The sequence below is a fragment of the Protopterus annectens genome, chromosome 3.part0 (genome assembly GCF_019279795.1).
Source record: "Protopterus annectens isolate FY-2018-M chromosome 3.part0, PAN1.0, whole genome shotgun sequence".
Lineage (NCBI taxonomy): Eukaryota > Metazoa > Chordata > Ceratodontiformes > Protopteridae > Protopterus > Protopterus annectens.
The window spans coordinates 1,865,440,344-1,865,467,286 of record NC_056731.1 but is presented as its reverse complement, the minus strand read 5'-3'; the positions used below and the strand labels follow the sequence as shown (position 1 = coordinate 1,865,467,286).

The window sequence follows — 26,943 nt, the reverse complement described above, 5'->3', positions numbered from 1 at the left end:
CCAAAGTTTTGCACAAAGAGGTTTCATCACACAGCCTGGAAAGTGGATGCTCTTTCTTTCAGTTGGAAAAATCTTCATGTGTATGCCTTTCCACCTCTGCCTCTTCTTCCAAAGGTGCTCCTAAAGGTCAGACAAGACAAGCCAAGGATGATTTTAATAGCTCCAGATTGGCCTCGGCAACACTGGTACCCATTACTGAGGAGTCTGGTAAGGAAGCCTCCATGGCCTTTACCTTTGATTCCACACCTGTTGTCTCAGAGGGACGGTCACCTGCTCAATGTCAAGCTTCACTCTCTTCATCTAACAGCCTGGCATATTCTGTTTTGAAACACAGCAGGTCTCAACTTCCTCAACAAGTTTTAAATGTGATTATGGAAGCCAGAAGACCTAGTACAAGGAAAGTGTACGCAGAAAAATGGAAGAGATTTTTATTTTGGAGTGCAGCAAACAATTTGGAGATTTCTGAGCCTAATTTGAGTGTGGCTCTTCAATATCTTACTGAGTTATTGGACAAAGGTTTGTCTTTCTCTTCCATTAAGATTCATGCTGCAGCAATTTCAGCTCACTATGATTGTGACCCACCATTGTTTTCGCATACTTTGTTCAAGCAATTTCTTAGAGGGGCAAAGAATATAAGACCCCCACCTAAGAGCTCCTACTCCTGCTTGGGATCTCAATTTTGTGTTGGAGAAACTTACTCTACAACCTTTTGAGCCTGCGGCTACTGCTGAATTGAAATACTTGTCATGGAAGACTGCTTTTTTGTTGGCCATTACTTCTGCAAGAAGGGTTTCTGAGTTGCAGGCCCTTATGGCGGTAGAGCCTTTTTTGATTTTTCATAAGGATAGGGTATCATTACGTACTAATCCTTCTTTTATGCCTAAGGTGGTTTCTAGTGTGGCTTTAAACCAAACTATTCATTTGCCTATGTTTTATGCAGATCCCCAAAATAAAGGGGAAAAGATTTTGCACACTTTAGATGTGCACAGGCAATTGCGTTATTATTTAAGCAGGACTAAAGATTTTAAGCAGTGTCAGCAGTTGTTTGTTTCTTTTGCTTTGAGTTCTCAGGGCAAGCCTGTGTCAAAACTAACTATTTCTAAGTGGATTGGGTTTTGCATTGCATTTTGTTATTCCCATCATGGCAAGGAGATTCCAGCTGGGATTAGGCCTCATTCCACTAGGGCTACTGCCACTTCTACAGCATTTCTAAGGGGTGTGGCAACTAAGGATATTTTGGAGGCAGCTACTTGGAGTTCAGTGCATACTTTCTCCAAGCATTATCACCTTCCTCTCTACTCTAAATCTAGGGCTGGTTTTGCCACAGCTATTTTGCAAGGCATGTTGTCAGCTCCTGCTTCCTTATGATTTGCCAGCCTCCCTTACCTCTGCTTTGGGATTCTACCCAATAGTTAGGACTGCAGCAATGTGGAATGAAGAACATAGTACAGTTTTGTACCTACCATAAATGTAGATGTTCGAGGATCCACATTGCTGCAGTCCAATTTACCCTCCCTCCTTCCCCTCTGTGTTTAGGGGTGGTTGTGTAGGTGAGGTTATACTCTGGTAATTTTGTATATATTGTACATATTTTTGGTGCAGGTATGTTTGGAGTTTTTGGTTTAGGCCTTGTCTTTTTAGGGACTTCTGACATCTGGGGCAAGAAAAGACTGAGGATATGACGTCGGTCATGCGCATTAGTACCCTGACGTACTGACGTCAGTCTAATGCGCCGTGACCGACGTCAGCCATATACTTTGGTATTCGGGCCGACTGGACAGCGGACTACCCAATAGTTAGGACTGCAGCAATGTGGATCCTCGAACATCTACATTTATGGTAGGTACAAAACTGTACTTTCTTGTTTCCTCGGAGCGGGGACCTTCTGCTCTGCCTGACAGGGGCGCCTTCGAGGTCATGAGGAGTGTGCTGACTCCTGAGTCGGCCCCTCGATCAGCCCCTTCGGCTCCTCCCCCCATGGTGCCTGCATCGGTCTCTGTCCACGCTCCTGACCCCAAGAGTGGATACCAAACGCTCCAGGTCGCCCCATTGGGCGTATCTTCCTCTTCCGAGGCCTCCCCTGATCCTTCAGAGGAGCCCCCCCAGAAGAGAAAATGTAAGAGGAAACATGTCGACTCCCCCGAGTCAGTCACGTCTGATACCGACTTGGAGGATTCGGAAGGGTCCCCAAGATCCCCCTCTGAGGATGTCTCCTTTCAGGCATCCTAGAAATTCTTAAGCAGAGGGGGAACTGGACTGCCCTTAACCCTTTGGAGGACGAGTCGGTCTACCTAGACGCATTTGGTTCTCGCCCTTCCACCTCCTGGGTGTCTCCATCTTTCGACCCACTAATGGAAGTGGTGGCTCGAAAGGCGTGGTCAGCCCCGGACACAGTGGAACCAACTCCCCGTAGGCCCACCAAATTTATTACAGCCCCACCCGACAAGCAATTTTTTAATAAAAGGTGTCCCTGTTGATACCATGGTGGTTGCAGCAGCCACAAAGAAGGAGTTGGCTGCCCCTTCGGTGCCTGTCCATCCGCCTAATAAAGAATCTTGGACAATGGACAGGTACGGGAAGCGGGTGTTTTCCTCCGCGACCTTCTCTATGCGGTCGATGAATTATTTGTGCCATTTCACCCGTCTCCAAAGGGATCTTCTTAAGGAACTGGGTGATACCCTTCAGGATCCATCAGCTGCGGGGGCTCAAGACAAGGTAAACTCTCAGCTGGCGACCCTTAATTCTATCGTCAACTCCTCCATGCGGCTCATTTCTTATATGGGGCGAGTAGGGCCACAGGTACAGGCGTGGCTTTGAGAAGACATGCCTGGATGCGGTTATGCAACTTTGCTGACCCCTTTAAGGCGTCCTTCACCAATACCTCCTTTGATGGTTCGGCTCTGTTTGGACCACAGGTGAAAGATACCCTTACCAGGTGTGAGCAGGAAGGCAAGACTCTCTCTGCCGTGGGAGTCCGTTTTTCCACTCCCTCTAGACCATACCCCAAGGGTCAGAAAAGTGGAAAAATGTGGTTTTGGAAACCTCAGGGAGTCGTGCCTGACACACGCGACAAGTTTCCTCCAGGGGCAGGGGAGGGAACAATAATAGATGCCGCCTGAGGGGCAGAGGGGGCCCGCAGAATCAGGGTAGCAGAGAATCGTTCTCTGACAAACCCTTTCAGCACCTCTGAGGGGCTGCCCGACTGTCTGCCTTCGGAGGCAGTCGGTGGAAGATTGTCACTGTACCCAGAAGCCTGGCAACTCCTCACACAAGACAAATGGGTATGGTCTATCATATCCGAGGGTTACAAGATTCCCTTTGTCCACACCCTGGTACAAACAACCAAGTCCCTTCCAGATGTTCCACCCAGTCTAAGGGAACAGGCAGTACTAGAAATTTCAAGACTGCTAGACAAACTGGCCATGCAGTCAGTTCCAGCAGACCAACAAGGATCCAGGGACTGGAGACCCATTTTGGATATCAGCAGGCTAAACAAGTCTGTTCAAAGAACAAAGTTCCGGATGGTCACGCTCCAGTCCATTTTACCCTTTTTGGGTCAGGACAGTTGGATGTGCTCCATAGATCTTCAGGATGTGTACTACCATATCAAAATGAACAGGCGCTCCAGAAGGTTTCTCCGCTTCCGGCTGGGAGCCAGTCGATATCAATTCAGGGTCCTGCCCTTTGGTCTCACCACAGCCCCCAGGGTGTTTACCAAATGCATGGCAGTGGTTACGGCTCACCTGAGACGGCGAGGATTCCAGGTGTTTCCATATCTCGACGACTGGCTCCTCACTGCTCCCAGCAGGCATCAACTACTACGAGCCAGGGATTATACCATCCAAACTTGCACCGAGCTAGGTATATCAATAAATTTCGAAAAGTCTGCATTGTCGCCTTCTCAGTCTATTATCTTTATAGGCGCAATCTTAAATTCAAAAGATCTGTCTGCAAGGCTTCCTGTCGACAGTTTCAGAAATCCGCTGACATGTGCAAGTCTTACTACAGTGCAAAAGGAGTCAAGCCAGAGTTGTACTAAAGACCTTGGGCCTCATGGCAGCAGCAATCATACTAGTTCCCCTGGCTCGCTTTCACATGCGGTTTCTTCAGTGGATGCTTTTTACTCAATGGTCCTTTCAACAGCTTCCAATGTCTCACAAGATAATAATCACTCAATCATGCAAAGACCACCTAGCTTGGTGGATGGTCTCCCCTCTGATACTCCACGGCAGACCGTGTGTTCTTCCTCCTCCTGTTGCCACAGAGACCACAGATGCCTCCCTGATCAGGTGGGGGGAGCATTTTCAGGGCAGGACTGTCCAAGGCACCTGGCAACCTCTAGAGTACCATCTGCACATAAATGTCTTGGAGATGAGGGCGTTTTTTTTGGCGTTGCAAGCCCTTCAGGACTCTCTACCCACCGGAACTATTGCAGTTCAGACAGACAATATGTCTGTAGTGTGATACATCAACAAGCAAGGCGGAACCAAGTCCTATCCCTTATGTCGAGAAGCACTCAGACTCTGGCAGTGGGCGATCTCCTCTCAACGGTTTCTGATAGCAACGCACATCCCCGGGAGGTCCAACGTCATAGTGAACAGGCTAAGCAGAGCTATTCTCATGCCTCATGAGTGGTCTCTCAATCATTCAGTAGCGTACAAAATCTTCCGCAGATGGGGTCAACCTTGCTGCGACCTTTTTGCAACCCCTCTCAACAGCAAGTGCAACGACTTCTTCACTCTCTTCCCCCTTCCCGGCCACTGCCCCAGAGACGCTCTAGTCCACGATTGGCCCCGGGGTCTTCTGTACGCTTTTCCACCTTTTCCCCTAATTCCCAAGCTAATTCAGAAGGCAACCGCTTTGGGATCCAGGAATGATCCTCATTGCTCCTTACTGGCCTCGACAAGTTTGGTTCCCGTTCCTGCATCGCCACCTACTGGAGCAGCCGTGGAATCTGGACCCAGTGCCAGACCTCTTGGTCCATTAGTCGGGCGGGCTGCACCAGTCCCTTCAGTCTCTCAGCCTTACAGCTTGGTTGCTCCACTTCCAACTTTAGCCAGGCTTCCGCTAATTTCTCAGCCGGTGCGTGAAATCATCCTTTCTTCTCTCAAATCTGCCACTAGGAAAACTTATGCTAGTAAGTGGAAACGTTTCTCCTTCTGGGCAGAGGCTAGGAATATTGACCCTTTTACAGCCCCTGTCCATCATGTTTTAGATTTTTTAGCAGAGCTCTTTCAAGCTGGTTCCTCCTCTTCCACCATTAGGGTCCAATTAGCTGCTATTGCAAATTTCCATGCTAGCCTATCAGAAACCAGCATCATGTCCCACAAACTTTGCAAGGCCTTTCTCAAAGGAACTTTGTTACTTAGGCCCCCAGTCAGGGATCCCCCGCCTCTGTGGGACTTGAACTTGATATTGGCTTCATTGATTCTCCCCCCTTTTGAACCAGCGGCTTCATGTTCCTTAAAATTGCTCTCCTGGAAGACTCTCTTTTTGGTAGCCATCACATCAGCTAGGAGAGTTTCAGAACTTCAAGCCCTCTGTATTCGTCCTCCTTATCTTGTGTTTCTTAAGGACAGAGTGTCACTTAGGCCTTATCCTTCGTTTTTACCCAAGATACCCTCTGAAACAAATCTGAATCAGTCTATTGATTTGCCAGTATTTTTACCTAACTATTCGAACAAAGCTGAACAAAATTTGAACCGCTTGGATGTTCACAGGCAATTAGGTTTCTACTTGGACAGGACAAAGCAAATAAGGAAATCAGGCCAACTTTTCCTATCCTATGCTGAGGGCAAACAAGGACGGCCAGTTTCCAAAGTAACCTTATCCAGGTGGTTGTCCTCTATTATTTCCTTGATTTATCAACTCAGACATAAACAACTCCCTGCTAAACCTAAAGATCATTCCACCAGAGCATTGGCTATGTCGGTAGCCTTTCCAGCAAGACTACCAATGGAATCTATTTGTGCCGCAGCCACTTGGGCCACTCCTCATACATTCATTTCGCATTATAAGTTGGATGTGGCCTCTAGGAATAGAGCTGAGTTTGGTTCCAATGTGCTCAGGAGTCTATTCCGATACGCCACCCAGGACTAAGGTGCTAGGGATGCTGTCCCATCCAGTAAGAATGAAGGCGAGATAGACAACTTAACATTAAGAAGTTATGTACCTACCATAACGTTCCATGTTAGTTGTCTTCTTCTCGCCTTCTTTCTTGCGACCCACCCTTCATCCCCCTAGCCTGAACAGACCGAGAAGAGTCCCCTTTTGGGGCCTTCTTTCTCTGGCCAACTCTGGTGTACATTGTCCTCTGTCTTTGTACTATAGTTTTCCTTGTGGTTGGACAGGTGTCCTTGAATCTTTCCTTGGTGTTAGCTCTACCAAACGAGATCTGGGGATCTGACGCCTAGCATTGTGGGATATAGGGAGGGCCTTGAGCCAGTAAATAGCTCTCGAGCTTTAGTAGATTGCCGAGTCGGAGCCGAGGATCGGCTCCAAACCCATCCAGCAAGAAAGAAGGTGAGAAGAAGACAACTAACATGGAACGTTATGGTAGGTACATAACTTCTTATTTTTGCTCATGTTATGTTTTCTGGGTGGGCAAACAAGATCTGAGGAAGTTGGGAAACTGCATTATGCGTAGGGAAGGATGCCCACAAGCTTTGCTGAAGACCTTGAACTTTCAAAAAGGCCAAGATGGATCCGACACATTGGATCCGACCGGTCAATGAGAATAAAGGTTGAGATGGACAACACACATGGAACGCTATGGTAAATACATAACTTTTTTTTTCTGTACATTAAGTGCTACAAAATATTTGTGTAAGGGTAAGTTTATTTATTAAAGTATGTCCCCATGTCACCATAACCAATTCTGACTTTATGATGGAATCAGCAAATATAGAAGAAGCAAGGCTATATCATAATGCTATCTATTTCTAAATCATAGCAGTTGAGAGGTAGGACTATAAATTGCTATTAAATTTTAGGTAATATTAACTTAAATTACTTCTACTGTTGTGAAATTTTATAGAGGGCAGTAAACTAATAATTAAACAAGCAGCACTTGCACTGATAGGATAAAGTTTCCTATTTAGATATTGAAATCATAACTTACTGCAGTGTTTTGACCATCACCTTTTCTGTGCTGAGATTGCTTGGCTCTAAACAGCCAGATACGAATGTCTCTCGTAGCAGTATCCCACAGGGTTGATGGAGCTACACTGTCCATGTTTTAGTTCCTTAGGGCGTAGCTGTTGGGTGCTGTTGAGCATCACTTCAAGCTGTAAGGGAACACTTTCCGGTATAGCAGTGTTTATATAAGTAAATATAGCTTTTTTTTTTTTTTTTGGTAATCTTATCATCTAATGCAGTCAACATTTATTTTGTAGAATGGGTGTCATAGTCTTGTGTCTGAGCCCTGGTGAAATCATCTGGTCTCGCTCAGAAGTTTAAATCTGCTACATTATGATATATATGAAAAAGCTTAATTTTAGTGATGAATGTCACAGGACAGAGTTGCAGAGTATATGTTGCTGTTTGCCTACTTATTTCACCATTGACATGGTGCTTTATGATTGATTAACATGCTTCATTATATACTGGTTTCACCTGCCTTTCCTAAAAGTTACATTTATTTACGTTGGTTCTTTTGTATCACAGTGCGCTACACATTAGCTTTAGGAACACTGTAAGTGTTTCTTTGATAGCTGTTTTACTGCTGGGTAAATTCATTACCTTCCCTAACAGCCACACAGAAAAACTGCCATATGTAGGAGGGAAGAATGGGGTGACACTACTTTTTATGGTAAAGCTTCACTTATGTTGAATAACAGAAAATTGGGGGTTTTCCCTAGAATGTGGTGTGGTTCCCTAAGCTATATGATTGTACGTGTATTTCTCTGCTAGTATATCGAACAGAATGTCTAATACAACAGTTATTTTAATTATTCCTGTAACATTTGTTTGATGCAAAATGGATCCCATTTTATGTATTATCTTGCCTAATGTAATATTTTGTGCATTAGGAAAATATCTTCGTCTTGTTTCTGCCTAATATTAGAATCACTGATGCCTCTACCTCCGATCTCAACTAAAAGTAGTTGCTTTATTTTTCTTCCTTTTAGTATGCAAGTGTTCATCAGAATGGTGAATATTTTATGTCTCCTGATGATTTTGTGAAACGCTTTCTGAATACATACAGTGATGGTGAACCAGATCCAAAAACCGTTAAGCTTCTTGCAGGAGTAGTGGATCAAACAAAGGATGGGTATGTGTTTTTCTGAAGCGATATTTGGAGTTGACTAGGTAGCAGTATCAGGAAAAACACACACTTGAAAAATAAGTTGGTTTGCATCTAGCCTAAGTACTCGTCAAGTGTGGTGTTTACACTGGCATTACCTTGGACCAAACTGAGTTTTGTTAGTGCTCCAAGGTGACATTTTGAATTTATTTACATCTCTCTATTTAACTGTTTGTAGATATTACATAATCCAAGTATAGGAATATAATCTTGTTGCTTATTCTGATGAATTAGTTATTTGTTTTTAATAAGTACTTTGAAGTTTGTCCACTTTGATTCTAATTTGTGTATGTTGACCAAATAGATATGTTATATAAAGGATAGCTTCACTATAGCCATGTTAACATGACCTGTGTTTAGCGAAATGGTTTGTAGTGCATGGAGCACTGTGATTACACTCCGAAACTGTTAAACTACATCCTGGTTAAGCACTGTTGTGCAAGACCTGAACTTAACAACACTTAGACCCTATGTGCTGTTAAGATCATGTCTGCACCAAAAGCTGACAGCTCCAACCAGAAAACAGCAGCAGGACATAAAATGGCTTTATTTCAACTCCTGTTTCTGCCTGCTGTTTGCTACACTGCAGCCTTACTTTTGATTATAACTGCTTCCCTAATGCAAGGAATACGTAAGGATGTTGACCACTTCCTCACTGCTTTACTGGCCCATAGTTTTGAGTGACTAGTTATACATGGAGCAGATAAATCTCCTTGCACTACAAAGAATTGTGATTGGATCTCTGATCATAATAGATTATTATGTTGGGAGGGTGACCTAATGGTTAAGGTGTTTGCCTTACAAACACAAGGTGCAGGGTTTGAGTCTCACAAGGGATAACTGGCTAGGCTTAAAATGGCTCACAAGGGCAGTTAGCTTAGTACTAATCTATGAACCTATTATGTGATCTGATGTTGTCTTTTTTGTCTGTTCGTCAACTGGTGGACCTCAGGTCCAACTCTGGCCACTTTTCAGACTTAGGATCCATAGTTCAAGATGTTCCCCTTACTCATAATCCCCTCCAAACCCTGTATTACCTCAGTTCTCATTTGCTGCTTGTAGAGTCAGACATGGTTGAAGTAGCTCAAGTTTCAAGTTAGTGAATTTTTGATCTTTTTCATCTATCCTTTCGATCCTTTTTTGGAATCCTTCCCTTCTATTTGTTCTTCCTTCCATGTTAGCTAAAACACGGACACACAATGTTTTTGTAGTATTTCTTTTTTGCACAGGCATTGCAAATTTTTCCTTACTAGTATTCTAGTACCGTAGTTTACCATCGCTGGTATTTCCCATCCCCTTTGTGGGATTTCCTTGTTACCATCGCTGGTATTTCCCATCCCCTTTGTGGGATTTCCTGGTTACCATCGCTGGTATTTCCCATCCCCTTTGTGGGATTTCCTGGTTACCATCGCTGGTATTTCCCATCCCCTTTGTGGGATTTCCTTGTTACCATCGCTGGTACTTCCCATCCCCTTTGTGGGATTTCCTTGTTACCATCGCTGGTATTTCCCATCCCCTTTGTGGGATTTCCTTGTTACCATCGCTGGTATTTCCAATCCCCTTTGTGGGATTTCCTTGTTACCATCGCTGGTATTTCCCATCCCCTTTGTGGGATTTCCTTGTTACCATCGCTGGTATCTCACTTTTCTTTGTTTGCAATGCTGTTTCATTCTTTCCTTGTGGTGATTGTTGATGTGTACTTCTTGCAGGTATAAGATTCCCAACTGCGATTCCCATTTGGAGTGTGTTTATTGTGTAGGAGCTGCTCACCTGTATGACTCTTGACATTTGTTCGGGGTTCAGTCACAGAGCTTTGGTCAAGTGTAGAAATTGGTTTTGAAAGGTCATTTCCTTCTTCTTCTTTGGCTGGAGCTTCCCCTTCTACAAAGAAACCAGTGGATCTAAAGGGGACAAATGGGAAAAGGCACCTGAGAAGGCAGCTGATAAGTCTAAGGCGCAAAGGAAACTTTCTGCTGAACACTGTCCTCACTCGCCTCCAACTGCTAAACTTTCAAAGACCTCAGATTCGACTACTGTCTTGAATCTGACTCATTCCTCTTCCAAGTCACCTTCTAGGAGGCAAGCTCATAGGTTCATAGATTCATGGATTCATACTAGGCTAACTGCCCTTGCGAGTCATTTTAAGCCTAGCTAATTATCCCCTGTGAGATTCAAACCCTGTACCTTGTGTTTATAAGGCAAAGCTGTTTTTTTCCCAGAGCAGATACCCTCAAGACTACACTTGACTTTTCTGCAAGACACTTGTATAATATTATCGAAAATACTCCTTTATATTCCCTTTAGCACTCAGCAGTTGTTCTTATTTTTCTGCTAGATTCCCCTTCTAATGCATAGGTTCACAGGTAAATACTAGGCTAGCTGCCATTTTAAGCTTAGCCAATTTCCATCAGTGAGACTCAAACCTCTTGCCTGTGAGGTGAACACTTTAACCATTATGCCAACCCCAGTACTATAAATGCCTTTCTAAATAATTCCTACTACTGCTTCCTGTATCTCTTCTGTCTCTTATTTCCATATTTCATTTATCCTGCAGTCCTGCTGTCCCTTCTGAAGAAATGTTTGTCTTCCATAACAACTCTTAAATCATTTACTATCCAGTTCTTAAATTCCTCTCCTCTTAATAAATAAGTAGGAAACCACTGGCATTTCATTTTTACTTCATTGTTGTGGATCGTATTTGTGCATGATCTGAAGCAGTTATTGGATACCCAAGCAACTGTGAAATGTACTTTCTATCCATTGTTGCCCAGTAATTGTACCTTGTGGAATAATCTGTAAATTCTGTCTGAACTCCATCTAATAAATTCACATCTTAAAAACCAAATATTCTCTTATATTTCTTCAGAAATATATACAGTCTTTTGTTATATTTTCCCATTTAGTTCCCCCAGATACATCCTCATTATTACAAAAGAGATACCAGTGCCCACCCATAAATAATATTCCCCGCTGAAAGCTTATTATTTCTTCCAAAATTTTGTTAAGCTCTATAAAAGTAGTTCTAGATGGAATATAAATATATACCAGTGTAATCCTCTGTGCTTGCCAGCAGCTACAACAAATATGCCATTATTTTATTTATTTATTAATCGAAACGTCAGACTAGGACAGAGCCTATTTTCAGTGGAGGCCCGGGAAGAAATGCAGACACATAACTTTGGAATGTGGGAGGAAAACGGAGTGCCCAGAGGAAACCCATGTGAATGCAGGGCAGACATGCAGACTCTGCACAGAAGGTGCCTCCAGCTGAGAATTGAACTGGAGAACCTCTTGTTGTGAGGCGACATCGTTAGCTGGTGTACCATTGCACCACCCATTTGTTTTCTTTTCTTTTTTAACATTTTTGGAGCCCCTTTTGCAATTAGTATTACCCCCGACACTCTCATTTGTCCCTGACACTATAATGAATATCCATTCTGAAGTCCCTTCTTTGCCAAATTAACATATTTCTGTCCAAGTTTGTTTGCAGTAATGTTGTTATTTGCAAGCTACACTTTTTAATATGGGTTTATAGGTTCATAGTAAGTACTAGGGTAGCTGCCCTTGGAGACCATTTTAAGGCTAGCCAATTTTCCTTTCAAAGGCAAGTTTCAAACTTTGTACCTTGTGTTTGTGAGGTAGGTACCTTAACCATAATGCAAAACTCCAGCCTCTTACTAGAGTACTTCTAAGACAAAGTACTTGGTAAGCTTTTGATGTGTGAGGATCTTAAGACACCTATAGCCTCACTTTCACAGTAGTTTCTAGCCTTTATTTTTGCATACGGATAACCTAGAGATGGGCAAAACTAGGATTCTTTGGGACATTTACATGTTTCCTACATCATGTAGGACAGTGGTGCTAAGCTATGGATGACTTTGTGGTTACCCTTCCGTTCATTGAAGTTATATTTTAATAGAGTGAGAGAAGTACTTTGCTGTATGTGGAATGGAAAACGGCTATGGTATTCTCTCTGATGCAAATCTGTCCCTTCAACAAGTTCTTTATTTTGCAAAAGAAATTGAGATCTTGTGAGCAGGTGCACAGTGGAAATAAAAAGTTTACACACCCCTGTTAAAATGCCAGGTTTTTGTGGTGTTCAAAAAATGAGACCACAATGAATCATTTCAAAACTTTTCCCACCTTTAATGTGACATATAACCTGTACAATTCAATTCAAAAACAAAGTGTAAACTTTTTATATCCACTGTGTATGATAACACTGGGCTGTATCCATAGTTGCAGTCATCCCTATCAGCAGAATCTCCTTTCTCCATTCCCCTGTTGGCTTAGTTCTTAAAATACTTTCTGCTACTATATGAATATAATACTCTGTATGGTTATTTTTACTCCTTAAAGGTCTGCATCCAAAATCCCAGTCTCTCCTTGTTTCTTCAGCTTCTCCCCTGTTTCATCATCATCTCTTTCCACTTTGAAGTATAGGTTTCTGCTTGTGCTATGTATAGGAACCTTAACTGTGTAGCTCTGAAATATTCCTTCAAATCAGGCAATCCCAATATGCCTTGTTCTTTTGGAAGATTCAGTTTATCTCACTTGACTCCTGCCATCTTCCCCTCCCAGATTAAATATTTCAGCTCTTTATTTATTGCTATCCACAACTTCTCCTCTGATAGATAAAAAAAAATATACCTGACCTGTGTATAAGACTAAACAGAATAAAAACATTTTAACTGTTTTTTTTTCTTTACTATCCATATCCATATGTCAGAGCTTCCACTTTCTCAGTTTTTGTATTATCTTTTGTTTAGTCTCTTCTCACATATCCTTAGCTGCCACAACAGAGTCTTTTTTAATCCATACTCCTAAATACTTAATTTTATCCTGTCCCCATATGTGGATATTGCTGAACCAGTTCATGTGTGGGAACATAATTTACCGCTATTGCCTTTGTTTTAGCTTCATTAATTTTGTATCCCAAAAAGATATGAAACTGTTTCAAATGTTTTATTTATTTATTTTGACATTTGTTAACCAGGATAAGTCTGACTGAGCAGCTGCCCTTTTACAGTGGAGGCCCACGGAGAAAAACTCCAAACTAGGAAGTAATTATGCGAACAAAGGCAATATTACACCTGAAGCTGAATATGACACCTGAAATCAACTCCTCGTTGGTCCGATCCGACCATAAACTAATCACCCTTGATATCCACATCCCGCCCCCACCCCCCATTAAGAAAACCACGGTAAAAAAATTCTCCAAAGCCAACTTCATGCTTTAAGACAGAAGTGGTGAACTTCATGACACCCATGCACATGGACAATACAGTTACAACTGCTGAATCCTACACAAATGCACTCTATAAGCACTTACACAAGTGCATGGTTCGTGCTATCCCAAACAGAACCAAGACGCTATCCTCCAAAAAAAAGGAAGCCAATCTGGTGGTCCCCTGCCATAAACAAACTGTACAACAGAAGGAAGAAACTGTTGCAAAAGAAAGTAAAATCCCATGAGTGGAGGAGCTCCCTGGTCAGCATACCTCTCAACCTCTTAGTGCAAGAAATCTGGACAAAGCCTGACATAATGGGGGGACAAAGGCCCAAAAGTAGGGACACATTTTAAATATTGCACTTATAAAGTTAGAAAGTTGCTAGAATAACAGGATTTTTGTTAGCATGCATTTTCTGAAGGATATGAAGTCTGAAACTCAAATGCATGCCATTATTTAGTGACTTTAATCCTTAGATCATCCCTATGAATCATCAAAAAAGCACAATTTTTATGAGGAACACGCCAAAAATATTAGGCAAAAATCTGGACATTCTGCTAAAATCTGTGCAGTTGAGAAGTATGCTGGTCGGCCTCAGTAAGAAGCTGAGATCCCTTATAAGATACTCCAAAGCTAGCTATGAAAACAAAATCACCACTAATTCTAAGGACAACCACAAAGAATTCTATAGCTATGTCAAGAATCTCAATGGCAACACCCAGATCTGCTCTGAGTTACAGCACAAAGGCACGAAAATTACAGAATCAACTGATATTGCCAACATTCTGGCAGATAGGTTCAGTGCTAACTTAACCCCCCTCACCCCCTAAAGGGCCCCTATCTATACAGGAAGAATGCAGAGTCCCTGTAATCACAACTATGCAGGTAAAAGTTGCACTCTCTAAAGCCAAAAACACAGCATCCATGGGACCGGACAACATCCCAGGCTGCGTTTTACACGAACTTCAGAACGAACTGGCTCCCCACTTAAGCACCATGTTCAATAATAGCCTCGCATCAGGCTTTGTGCCCACTGAATGGCACACAGCAACAGTTATCCCACTCCACAAAGGGGGAGCCATCACTGATCCTAGGAACTATCAACATATTAGCCTGATGAGCCTGGTCGGCAAGGCCATGGAACATATCATCATGGAACTCATAAACAAAGACATTGGTAACCTCCAAACTCTGGATCCCACCCAGTTTGGGTTAGTGAAGGGCAGATCATGCCTCCTGAACCTGATCGACTTCTTTAAGGCAGTCACTAAAGCCGTAGATGAGGGTAAAGTGGCTCACACAGCCTATCTTGACCTCGCCAAGGCTTTCAACACCATCCCCCATTCTGGAATTATAGCTAAACTCACTAAACTAGGTATAAATCCCTACATCACAAGATGGGTTGCCAACTGGCTCACTGACAGAACCCACACTGTAAACGTTGCAGACTCCAAATCTGACCTCAAAATAGTGACAAGTGGAGTACCACAGGGTTCTGTCCTGGGACCTCTCCTGTTTGGTATCTACTTCTCTACAGGCTAACACAGAAAGCCTCTGGCTAATGAAGTTCGCAGATGACTGCAAACTAGGAGTCATAGTCAAGTCCCCAAATGATGTGGACATCCTACAGAGGGGCCTCGCTGAGACAGATGCCTGGTGTCAGAGCCATGGCCTCAAGCTCAGTGCTAAAAAGTGCAGTGTCATCCCCTTTGGTAAAAACTCTGTACCCATGAACTACCACTTAGGCAGCAATCTACTTAACACCGAATGTGTGATGAGACCTTGGGACCAGGTGGGACAGTAGTCTCTCCTTTGATAGTCACATCGCCACAGTAGTCAGGAAGTCCTTCTACCTGGCACACCTCATCATAAAAGGGTTCTCTTCCAGGGAAAAAAAGAGGTCATTGTTCCCCTCTACTCAACACTCATTAGACCCATTATAGAGTACAACGCTCCTTTTGGAATGTACCTCACAAGACATCTGCAGCAGCTGGAAAGGCCACACAAGTATCTCACAAAGAGGATTACTGGCCTCAAACAAATGCCCTACACTGACCGCCTCAAAAAACTCCAGCTTTACTCTGTAGCATATCGCCTACTCCGTGGTGAACTTTGCCTAACATATAATGTCAAACCCAGAGCTATTGGACATGCTACACCTAAAGAAATCCCAATCTCTCTGAGCTACACACTCTAGGGACCTAAACCTTGTCACCACAATAAACAGGACATGCTGGAGGGATAGATTCCTGTCCGAGAGACTTCCCATACTCTGGACTCCCATACACTATGTCAAGCAAAGTTCTTCATTAGCACTCTTCAAGAAAAATCTTGATGATTGGATGGGAAATAGGAAATACACCCCGGGGATCACTTCTGTGTTTCTGCTCGACAGTGGCACAGGAAAATAACTTTCTTGGGTGGCATAAGCCAGGGAACCTTGTTGGCTAGGCTTACATAGGCCCTTGGGCCGATAGCCTAGTACCTACCTATGAAATTATTACATGGGAGTTGACTAAAAATGCAAATAACGGCAAGACATAAACAATGTATATAGAAGCAAAAGCCATATAAGCAAAATCATTATACAGACAGATATACTGCTTGAGTTAGAAAATAAGGTAAGGGAGAAAGGCAGAAGGAGGGAAAGACAGATGGGTAAAGTGTGAAGGAGGATGGCAGAACAGTGTACAAGGTGGGAGATGGAAGAAAGAAAGATGTTGATGGAAGGTTAGGCAGGATTAAGGCAGGAGCAGAGCCATAAGTTTGAGTCTTTCTTTTAATGCTTTCTTAAAACTGAGATTGTTTGTTATGGTTCTGATGGTTAAAGGAATTTTATTCCAGGCCAAGGCAACTGTATAGCTGTAAAGGCCACGGCCTATTGTTCTGTTAGGCTTGTGAATTTGCAACAGAAGCTAGTTAGAGCTCCAGAGAGAGCAGCTGGGAGTGTAATAAATAGTGAGTGATAAGATGGCTGAGCAGGAAGAAAGTTTAATACTGGAGTGAATAAGGAGCATTTGAGAGAAGAGGAGCTGGTGAGGCATCTCAAGCCAGTTTAACTGTTTTAGAATGTTTGTAATGTCCATTTCTGGATTTATCATGTATAAAATAATATCCTCTGCAAATAGAGCCAGCTTTTCTTGACTACCATACCAATTATATTCTTGAATTTCTGAGTCCCTTATTTTCTTTGCCAATGGTTTTTAATATAATGAAAATAACAAAGGAGAAAGAGGACACCCCTGCCTGGTTTCTCTGCTAAAGCAGAAATTATCAGAGAGGAGTCCACCCACTTTAATTTTCACCTCTGATCCCTCATATATCCTCCAAATCAACAGTATCATTTTATCAGGGAAAGCAAATGCTTCTATTGCCCCACTCATGAAGTCCTAGCTTACTCTGCCAGAAGTTTTCTCTGCATCAAGACCCACCAACAAGAGTGGTATTTTTTTTTGCATTCTGCTTCTGTCTGGATCGTCAATCTTTTGTTAATCTTGTCAAATGTTACCTCCCCACCACTAAACCACATTGATCCATATCTGTCAATTTTGGCATCACTTTTGCCATTCTTTTAGCTATTATAGAGATAAACACTTTATAGTCATGGTTTAGTGTTGAAATGGGCCTATATGAAGCTGGATCTGATGAGTCTTTGCCCTCTTTATGTATTACAGTCACCGTTGCTTTCTTCTAGGATGTTAGTACTTTTATTAAAATACTGTTAAACAAAACCTTTCATATCTTTATCAGTTTTTCCTTCCTAGTTTCCAGACTTCCACAGGAATACCACATATTTCTGTGGACTTTCCTGTAGATTGGTTATACATCACCATTTTTATCTCGTCTCCTTTCATGTTAGTAATTGAGCCTCATCTACCGCTAACCTTGGCATATTTACTTCTTCCATAAACATTTCCATTTGTAACTTTTCTTGATTTCCAGATTTCTCTGCTTTATACCGACTTTCATAGAATTTAGAAAATATTTCTAATATTTCTAGAGCATCTTTTGTTATCTTTCTTGTTATAGGCTCCCTAAGCTCAACAACTGCCCTTTCTTCATTCTGTTGCCTGAGGCATTGTGGAAAAAGTTTTTGTGCTCTAGAGTTATTATAAAAAAAAAAGTTGCTTAACAGCAGTCCTTCTAAAGTCACGTATATTGTTGAGGTTAAGCCCTTATTTTTTGTTTAACATTCTGCAGTTGCTCCTCTTCTTGTTCTGTGGGATTCCCCCCATTTTGCAATAATTTAACATTTGTCAGTCCCTCTTAATAATTCTTGTTACTTCTTAACTGCATCTCCCTTTCTTTTATTTCCACCCTATTTTTAAACTCCACTTTAATTTTATTCCACTCAATAGCTTTATTTTCATAAGAAATTTATATCTTCTCTAATAGCTCCCGAATAATCTCTACTACCCATGCCTTAAATTCCTCTCTTTTCAACAGATAGGTGGGAAAGTGCCAGTGTCTCATTTCTATTTCATTACCCTGGGTTTTTATTTTAGTTATTATTGGTGTATGATCTGAAGTAGTTATTGGGTGTGTATCAAGGCCTTCAAGTAAATGCTCATGTTCCTGTGAAATGTAAATTCTGTCTAGCCTAGCCCAGTTTTTGTATCTTGGGGAATAATATGTAAATTCACTCCAAACTTCTAGTACTGAAGTCGCATCTTGCATGCTAAATGTTTTCATAATAAATTTCTTTAAAAATCTACCCTCATTGTTATATTCTCCCTTCTGGGTCCCCAGACGCATCTTCACTGTTGCAAATCAAATCCCCTACCTGTAAGTAATATTCCGTGCTGAAAGCTGATTATTTACCCCCAGATTTTCTTAAGCTCCATTATAGCACTTTTAGGTGGAATGTAAATACATGCCAGTGTAATCCTCTTCCCTTGCCAGTAGCTCTTAAGTACTACAACTCTACAATTATTATCTTTTTATCCTCTTCTGTTACTATTGGAGCTCCTCTTGCAATTAGTATAAGTACTCCTCTCTTCCTTTGCCCCATGTATTCCGCTGAATAACCATCCTGAAAACCTTTCTTTGTTAAATTCACATGTTTAGTTCTTTCCAAGTGTATCTCCTGTAGCATAGCTATTTGCACTCTACATTTTTAAATGTAGTTCACTACTCTTTCTTTTTTGTATTTATCTGTGAGATCATTGACATTTAAAGATATTACAGAAAACATCATTGTCTTTAAAAAGTTATTATTACCTACCCTTTATGTATGACAGCTTTTCTATTAAATGTCTAGTGCCAGCTTTTGTGTTACATGTGTGCACTGTTTGGTAGGTTGATCTTTTAGAGTTCAAAAAGTCCCATATTTCCAGATTTGCTTGTTCTGTCTTGCTTCACAAATATAATTATTGCTTTGTATTTCTACATTTGTCAAGTTTCCAAGTTACTGGTTTTATTTGTATTCATATCCTGTCTCTGCTTCATTTCAAATGCACTAGTCAACTCTTGTATTTTTTTTCCTTCTCTTGAGAGTTTTCTGTTGATGTATTGGAAAAGGTTTCACTGGCACTGTCTGTCTGTATTTTTTATTACCAGAAAAACAAGAAGCAGAATCTCCTTCTGTTTCACAGCTTACTTTGTGTTGGACAAACTGTTGTATTTCCTCCTTAGCATGTACTTCATCAAAAAATGATTTTACCCCTCCAGGAAAAAAATGTTTTGAAGATAGCTGGAAACAGCAGGTTGAATCTCATACCTGCTTCTCACCATTCTCTGAATAATGGATAAATGTACTCCTCTTCTACCTAGTTTACAGTGAGTAATCATTCCCCATAAACACACTGCTATCTTCCACTTTTAGTACTTTGTCCTTCTGCCAAAGTTTTGTCAGAATCAACTCCTTCTGCTGGTAAGATTGCATCTTTACTATTAAAAGTCTAGGTTGCTTTCCCATAGCCAGGTTTGGAGCATACACATGATGTGCCCTATCAACTAACAACACCTGCTGTGGAATACCAGTCCAGTTGCATGTTTGTGCTTTCATAAAATGAATGCAGTCTGTTCTTTCCAGCTTCTTTGGTATAGCTGAAAATCTCAGGTTTTCCCTACATGCGCCGTCCTCTAATTCCATTATTTTTTGAAATATGTCTTCTTGTGCAGTCTCATATTCAGACAGCCTTTCCTTCATTTCAACCTCTGCGTTTTGCAGTCTTACCACCTCGTGTGGATGTCTGTATGATGAAAGGAGACACTGCCAGCACAGCTAGCTGGAATTTTGTAAATAATTATGTGTCATTGGTGAATATCAAAATGATTTATATAAGATGCTTGAGTTACAAAATGTATTAGAACTTTGTCATGTGTATATCAAACTGCTCTGTACAGATGTATGTGTTGAAAAGGTATTTTGTAAATTGCTTGAGCTTAAAATGTATCCACAGTGTGCCCTACTGGAAGAGAACAGTAATGTGCATGCAGTATTGTAACTGTTTAAATGTATGTGTCAGCAGAGGAAACTGGAGGGTTAACTTCAGTCCAGCAAACTTTAGAAAAATAGCTGAAATTAAATAACTTTCTTTACAGGCTACGTAATAAAAAAGGCTATCTCTCGGGTTTTCCATGCAGCTAGAGACACAGAGTCTGTACTAGGAAGTTTTCTATTTTGTCCTTGGAGTGAACTAATTGCTACTTTTGAAGCATGAAGGAATGCAATTGTTTTATGACTTCCAGCATCTGCTAAAGATCTGAGGAAAAGCCCTTGTCTGTATATATTTACAGGTAGATGCTAAATGCTGCCAGCTTCTAGCAGTGGGTGTTTTGGCCTGGGAACTAGAAGTCAGATGACCAGAAATGAACTCATTCTGCAAGCTATCCCAGCAGTAATATTTTATATATTAATTTGAGAAGTCTCTTAGTGAGACAGAGTATTCTGCATTCAGTATTGGATCTGACAAGAAGCATTCACCAGAACAACTGCCTTGCTCTAATGAAGTAAGTTTCTAGAGAATAGTATAATTCTCTTAGATTTAGTCAGGAATATAGTAAAGCTTAGTTTAGATGTTTTTCTTTATTTGTGCGAGCCTGTACTGCAATGTTATTTCAAATATTTCCTGTGGTTTTGAACTCTGATGTCACTGTGAATATATATTTAGTATTGTCTTGTTCTCTTATTATTTATTATTAAATATATTTAAACCTTTCAGTGTGGCTGATCTGTGTAGAGATATTTACGTTTTGAGAGTACTTGCATATTTGTTTGGTGACACTGTGTGGGCCACTCCTAATCACCTTGCTCTTGATCATGCTACCATTTGTATTAATATTAAACAGCAGGATTGGACACCCTTTCTTAAGGGCCTTAAAGTAGCTGATATGGAGTGATTGGTGGCAGTGAAACCTACCTTGTAGTCTGGGCAGAAGGGGGCATAGCTAGTAAACATGCTCCAGGCTTTCTCAGGTGTGTGTGTGTGTGTGTGTGTGTGTGTGTGTGTGTGTGTGTGTGTGTGTGTGTGTGTGTGTGTGTGTGTGTAAATCAAACCTCAGAGAGTGTGTCAGCTACTTGGAGAGGGACATGAAGCACTGGTTGGACAGAGAGGGTGCTGGAGGTCTTGGCTTGGTCACTCAGCTGAGATCTCAACTCTATAGCTGTGCCAGTGGGGGAGTCTTATTGGGGATCTGGAGAAAGAAGGAGAAACCAGCCCTGGCCTGACTGTGGTCTCTGTGTGCTCTTAAGGGAAATTGCACTTGATGCAGAGAGCTGCATCTGGATAATACTGTGTGTGTGTAATCATCATCCTCTCAGTGAATGTCCCTCACTGTTGCCAGTGGTGAGGATTGAGGCTCCTTGATTACTGGTCCAGTGGAGGGTAATCGCAGTCTGTTTAAAGCTTCTTCCAGTTTTCCGAGCCTTTTGTCATTTGAGTTGATATACTCCATCAGTGTTTCGTGTATTTTAATCGGGTCTGTATGAAGTTGTCTTTTATGCTGTCCTCTAGGTTACTGGAAGTCATGTCTGAAGCTTGTATGGCTTTTTGCTGAACAGCTATAGTATTTTTCCCAGTCAGTGTTTTTTCCTTTCCTTTCCTTTTGTAGCTGATTTTTCTTCGGTCCTCTATATTTTTTTTCTCCTGGCATCCAAACAGTGCACTTACTAGCCAGTTGTGGAAATTTACCTAGAAGTATAGGTTCACTGGATTTCTCTGCTAAGTTTCTGTTTTCACACTGGAAGAGCTAGAATTAAGTTATTACTCAATGTACAGCCATCTTGGATGTCCCTGTACAGTACTTTATCTATTTATTTGTTTATTTAACATTTGTTAACCAGGAAAGTCCAACTTGGAACAAAGCTAATTTTCACCGGAGGCCTGGGGAGAAATGCTGTAGACGCTTGTCTTTATAACGTGAGGGGAAACCATAGCACCGGTTGGAAATGCACACAAACGTAGGGTAGACATGCACAGAAGGCACCCCAGCCGAGAATTGAACCGGAGGACCTCTTGCTGCGAAGCAACAACGCTACTGCTACACCACTGGCCCATCCACTACTTATGTTTTGGATGAAAACTTAACTTGTACTCTGTTTTGTATATTATTGTTGTCATTGTTATCTGCCTTCTTGGTCCAGGTCATGACTGAAAAAGGTCTGTGTACCAGTGTGCGTACCTTTTTAACTTACAGAATGAATCCCACTTCCTGACTGTACATCCTAGCCTTTTTCTTGGCATCTGTATAGGACTCCATTCTGCCTTTCTGGTGACATTCTGTTTGTTTTATTAGTTCATCTGGTTTGAGTCTGGATTGGCATTCGAGAGAGGTAACTTGTTATTATAACTGTACTTAAGCAGAAGACTTGCTGGGGACGACCCATTTGTTGGATGGACTATATTTCCCTATGTGTGTAACAAATTGTAAATGTGTTATGTCCAGGAAATGCCTTTAGGGTTTACAGCGTTGATTGTCTTGCTTGTGTTGGCCATGAACTATGTTTTTGACCACAATGCCATAACTCTTTTTTTTTTTTTTTTTTCTCTCACACTTCATATTACAGTTCCCGTTTGTGTTACACTAACTTAAACTGGCTAAAATTTCTCTAAATATTAAATTATTGTCATACAAGTTGTATCTTCTTAACCAACATTCTCACGTTATGTTTAATTTAGTATAATTGTTTAAACTGTAGATGTTCTTATATTGTTTTTTGAAGATTTAAAGTTATTGTTTAAATTGTTTTTGTAATACTTTGGAGCTTTTCTGAAAAGCTGAAATGGGCACCTATGCAGTTGGAGTTTTCCTATAATCAACTGTCAATAAGTAAAATAAAATAGTAACTAGAGCTATAAGTAAAATAAAATAGTAACTAGAGCTATAAGTAAAATAAAATAGTAACTAGAGCTATAAGTAAAATAAAATAATAACTAGAGCTATAAGTAAAATAAAATAATAACTAGAGCTATAAGTAAAAATAAAATAATAACTAGAGCTATTCTTTATTGAATGGATGAGCTACTGTAAGAATGGCTGGAGCTGCATACATTCCTGGAAGGTCTTTTGGCTGACGAGATGGAGTTGGGAGTGCCATACAATTATTACTTGTGTTTTTTCTTAGGTAAATGGTATTGGTTCCTTTGTAGTCTATTGTATGAGTATTCATTAGTCATACCTAGAGGATAGTATTGTTAATTGGCTCATAGAAGTCAATGCTAATACATAACCAAGTAGTTTCTGGTAGTTTTGGCATTTGAACTGGGAACTTGGACTGTATTTGTTTGGCACAGTAAGCAGTTCTGCATGTTTTCTTTCATGCTGTCCTTGTAAGGGAATCAGATGTTTTCCCATACAGTTGCTTTTTAATTGTTTTACGCAGTCTAGTTAAGTCATAATGTGCTGTCTGTGTTTTGTAAAGCTGGTGGGTTGATCAGCTTTGTGCATTTAAGAGTGCACTTCCCTGATGTTGGAATGGCAACTCAATCTTTGCAGCATTCATCTCTTTTAAGCCTGTAGAATTCTGTTGTGTTCTTCTGTTCCACATATTATCAATACAAAATTACTCCACCCTCTCTGAGGGGAGCATCTCTTCTGTCTCTGACGCGTATGTGTGAACTTGCACAGTGTGATATTATCAACCCCAAGCTGTTGAAGAAAAAGAACCAAATACCAACACAGTACTTGATGAAGAAAGAGCAGGACTAAGCAGTACAATGTTTTTGGAAGGTTATGGGTGAGGGGAGGGGGGTTCCCCACTCCATTCATAAACACGCACTGTCAGCTTAAAGGTTACAAAAACAACATTGCACAGTCTTGGGGTAAGGAGACACAGTATAGAGTGAAGCTGCCTGCTTCCCTTCCGGCAGTTCCCATACTCCAAAACACGGAAAGGTAAACAGCTAGTAACTTGAGAAGCACATCAGACATTTTCCAAAATAACAAAACACTATTTGTGTCTTGAATAAAAGTAAAGCAGTATGGCTTTCTTCACAGCGTACCCCACACTGATTAAGACAGTCACTGTGATTTAACTGGGCTCAGTGCTCCACTGATATCATGTTATAATTTCATTTGCCAAACTTTGAGTTGCTATTAGTAAAGGTAAGTGCCACACTGAGCCTTTACAGTCTCATGTAAAAAATAGGGAGCCCATCAGGAAGCTGTAGGGTCAATCACAGTAATCATGGTAAGAGTAAGAAAACTTCACAGGCGCTAAGCAGGGCTGCCATTGATTTTTTTTTTTCTTTTTCCCTCCCTCGAGTGCTTCTTTTGCTACTGATTATCTTGGGGGAAGGCAGGTTTGTTCTCCTTCCCGGTGTTCTGGTTTTACAAAATACTTCAGTGAGGCATTAATAATGTGCCGGACACTTACTAAGCCCTTTTGTAATGGCAATGCCACCACATCCTGAGAAGACATCCAAGGTTAGTTGTACGACATTCACTGCATTGAATACAGAGATATTGATAAGATTAACTACATTGATTCAGCAAGTTCTGACTGACTTTATGGATGTTTTCATTTCTTCACCATGCTGTTTAATTGTATTTTATTATAGTAGCTGACTACTGCATAAAGGTGGGGAGGAGATATGGTGTTCACATTTTGCCACAAGTAAAATGGATGTAACGTAGTCTAATTTATTAGAATTAGAGATGTCTTGTATAATGTTGAATAATGTTCTCCTCACAGTTTTTATAGATTATACTTCAGTTTTTCCCGATTTTTCTCTTTAATTCCAAGTCACGACTCTCTAATATACATATATTTGATATCTTTTTACACTTGATATTTTGCTTGGGAAAGTGCTAAAATGAAAGCCATGTTCTTTAAGCTGTTATATGAGATTGGAAACTCCATGTTCCTGTCCCCTGGCTTAATTCCAAGTGGAAATACATTTATTTTATTGTTGCTGTAAAACAGTCCTTGTTACGTGTTCCAGAGTTATAAACTGTCTTTATAGTGGGTGTAAAGATAGAGATTGATTACTTGCTGAACCAGGCAGAGGAGATAAGTATTTTTCTATACCAAAAAAATCTGAAGAAACAAAATAAACCAGAAAGCAGAGGTAACCGAGTTCAAGCAGAGGTAACCGAGTTCATTTTAAACTTTCACTTCACTGAAATAATGCAGATAACTAGCACGGTTATACCTTGGACTTCATGTTCCATATGATGGGGATTAAAGGTATTAAATAGAAATGATAAACAGTCTTTTTCCTAGCGCAGAGAACAGTAATACTACCAATGGAAATGAGTCTTCTTGTTTCATTTGGTTATTTTTCTCCTGCAGTTTGTGGTTTCTCAGTTTCACCCACAGCAGCATGGCATGTAGCTTTTAATGGCCCTGGTACACTGGCTGCGTCTCAGTGTCACCACAGCAGCATGGCATGTAGCTTTTAATGGCCCTGGTACACTGGCTGTGTCTCAGTGTCACCACAGCAGCATGGCATGTAGCTTTTAGTGACCCTGGTACACTGGCTGTGTCTCAGTGTCACTCACAACAGCATGGCATGTAGCTTTTAATGGCCCTGGTACACTGGCTGCATCTCAGTGTCACCCAGAGCAGCATGACTTATGTAAATTTTAATGATCCTGCTACACTGGCTGCATCTCAGTGTCACCCACAGCAGCATGGCATATGTAGCTTTTAATGACCCCGGTACACTAGCTGTGTCTCAGTGTCACCCACAGCAGCATGGCATATGTAGCTTTTAATGACCCTGGTACACTGGTTGCGTCTCAGTGTCACCCACAGCAGCATGACATATGTAGCTTTTAATGACCCTGGTACACTGGCTGCGTCTCAGTGTCACCACAGCAGCAGGACGGTACAGTGATGCAGTGGTAGATTGTCGCCTCACAGCAAGAGGATGTTCTTCGTGTTTCACTGTTGCAGTCCTAGCATATTGGTTATCCGGCAGCCCTCAGTCGGCCCGAATACCAGAGTCCTCTGTATATGACGGCTACTGTCGGCTGTAAAACTGATGTCAGAAAGTCAGTTATAAAGGGAGGCAGCTGACGCCATTTCCAGTCTTTCTTGCCGTGGAGCCCGAAGCAGATGCAATTCGCACTAGTGCCGGTCAGCCGTTTACCTTCTTTTTGCATTCTGACTTCCAAGTTGAAGACGTCCTCAGATAAGTACCCCGTTGGGGACCCTCTTTTCTTGCTTTAACGAATGTCAGATAAAGTTAATAACTGTCTTACCTGTGGAAAACAGATTCTGCACCGTGATTTTCATTCCTATTGTATAACTTGTTTGGGCATTGAGCACGACATCCCTAACTGTGATCTCTGTGCTTCCTTCAACCGACATACCATACGCTGTAGAGCTAACATTTTGTATAAGGATTTCGGAGTCAGGCCCAAGTTAGTCGGTATGGCGTCTTCTGATCTCCCGACATCAGATATACCTAGGAAATGCAAGGACAAGGACCGCAACAGGCCTAGGGTTAAATCTGCTGATGATGCATCAGTGAAATTGGTCGTCAGCCCAATGGTAGTCAGTGAGGTGCTTTTGCAGCCTCTGCAGTCTGCAGATTTCCAGCTGCAGGCCTCTGCCAAGACCTTTACGGAGTCCTCCATGCCGCAGGCTGTTTTTTCATCATCGGACTTTCCGCCTGTCGCCGCCTCAGATGGGTCCGGAGCTGCTATGCGGGCTCCGGCTTCTGACGCCTCTTCTCTTTGACATGAGACCAGAGCCAGACCGACTATCTTAATTCAGACTTCTGCTGTTTCTAGGCCTCCCGAGTCCCTCTGGATTACTAGCAAACTTTCCAGCTGCAAATCTACTCACAAGCAGGCGTCGGCCACCCCTCCTTTGCCTCAGTCCCATTTGGTAAAGATGGCTGGTGATCTTCTTTCCCTTATTATGGGCTCTCATCCTCCCCCCTTTTAAGAGGGCTAGAGAATTGTCTCCTGATGTTTTATGTGTCTCAGATTCTGAGGTTTCCAGTATTTCTG

General features: G+C 41.6%; 1 protein-coding gene across 2 annotated transcripts in view; it reads left to right on the top strand.

Annotated features, from left to right (window-relative positions):
• The window catches only part of SLC25A13 (solute carrier family 25 member 13), a 1,915,284-nt gene that overhangs the window by 385,741 nt on the left and 1,502,600 nt on the right, over window positions 1–26,943 (top strand). For both annotated transcript variants that reach the window (XM_044065927.1, XM_044065926.1), the window contains exon 3: window positions 8,130–8,272. In XM_044065927.1, the coding sequence (XP_043921862.1) occupies window positions 8,130–8,272 (143 nt within the window). The remainder of the gene's footprint in view (window positions 1–8,129; window positions 8,273–26,943) is intronic.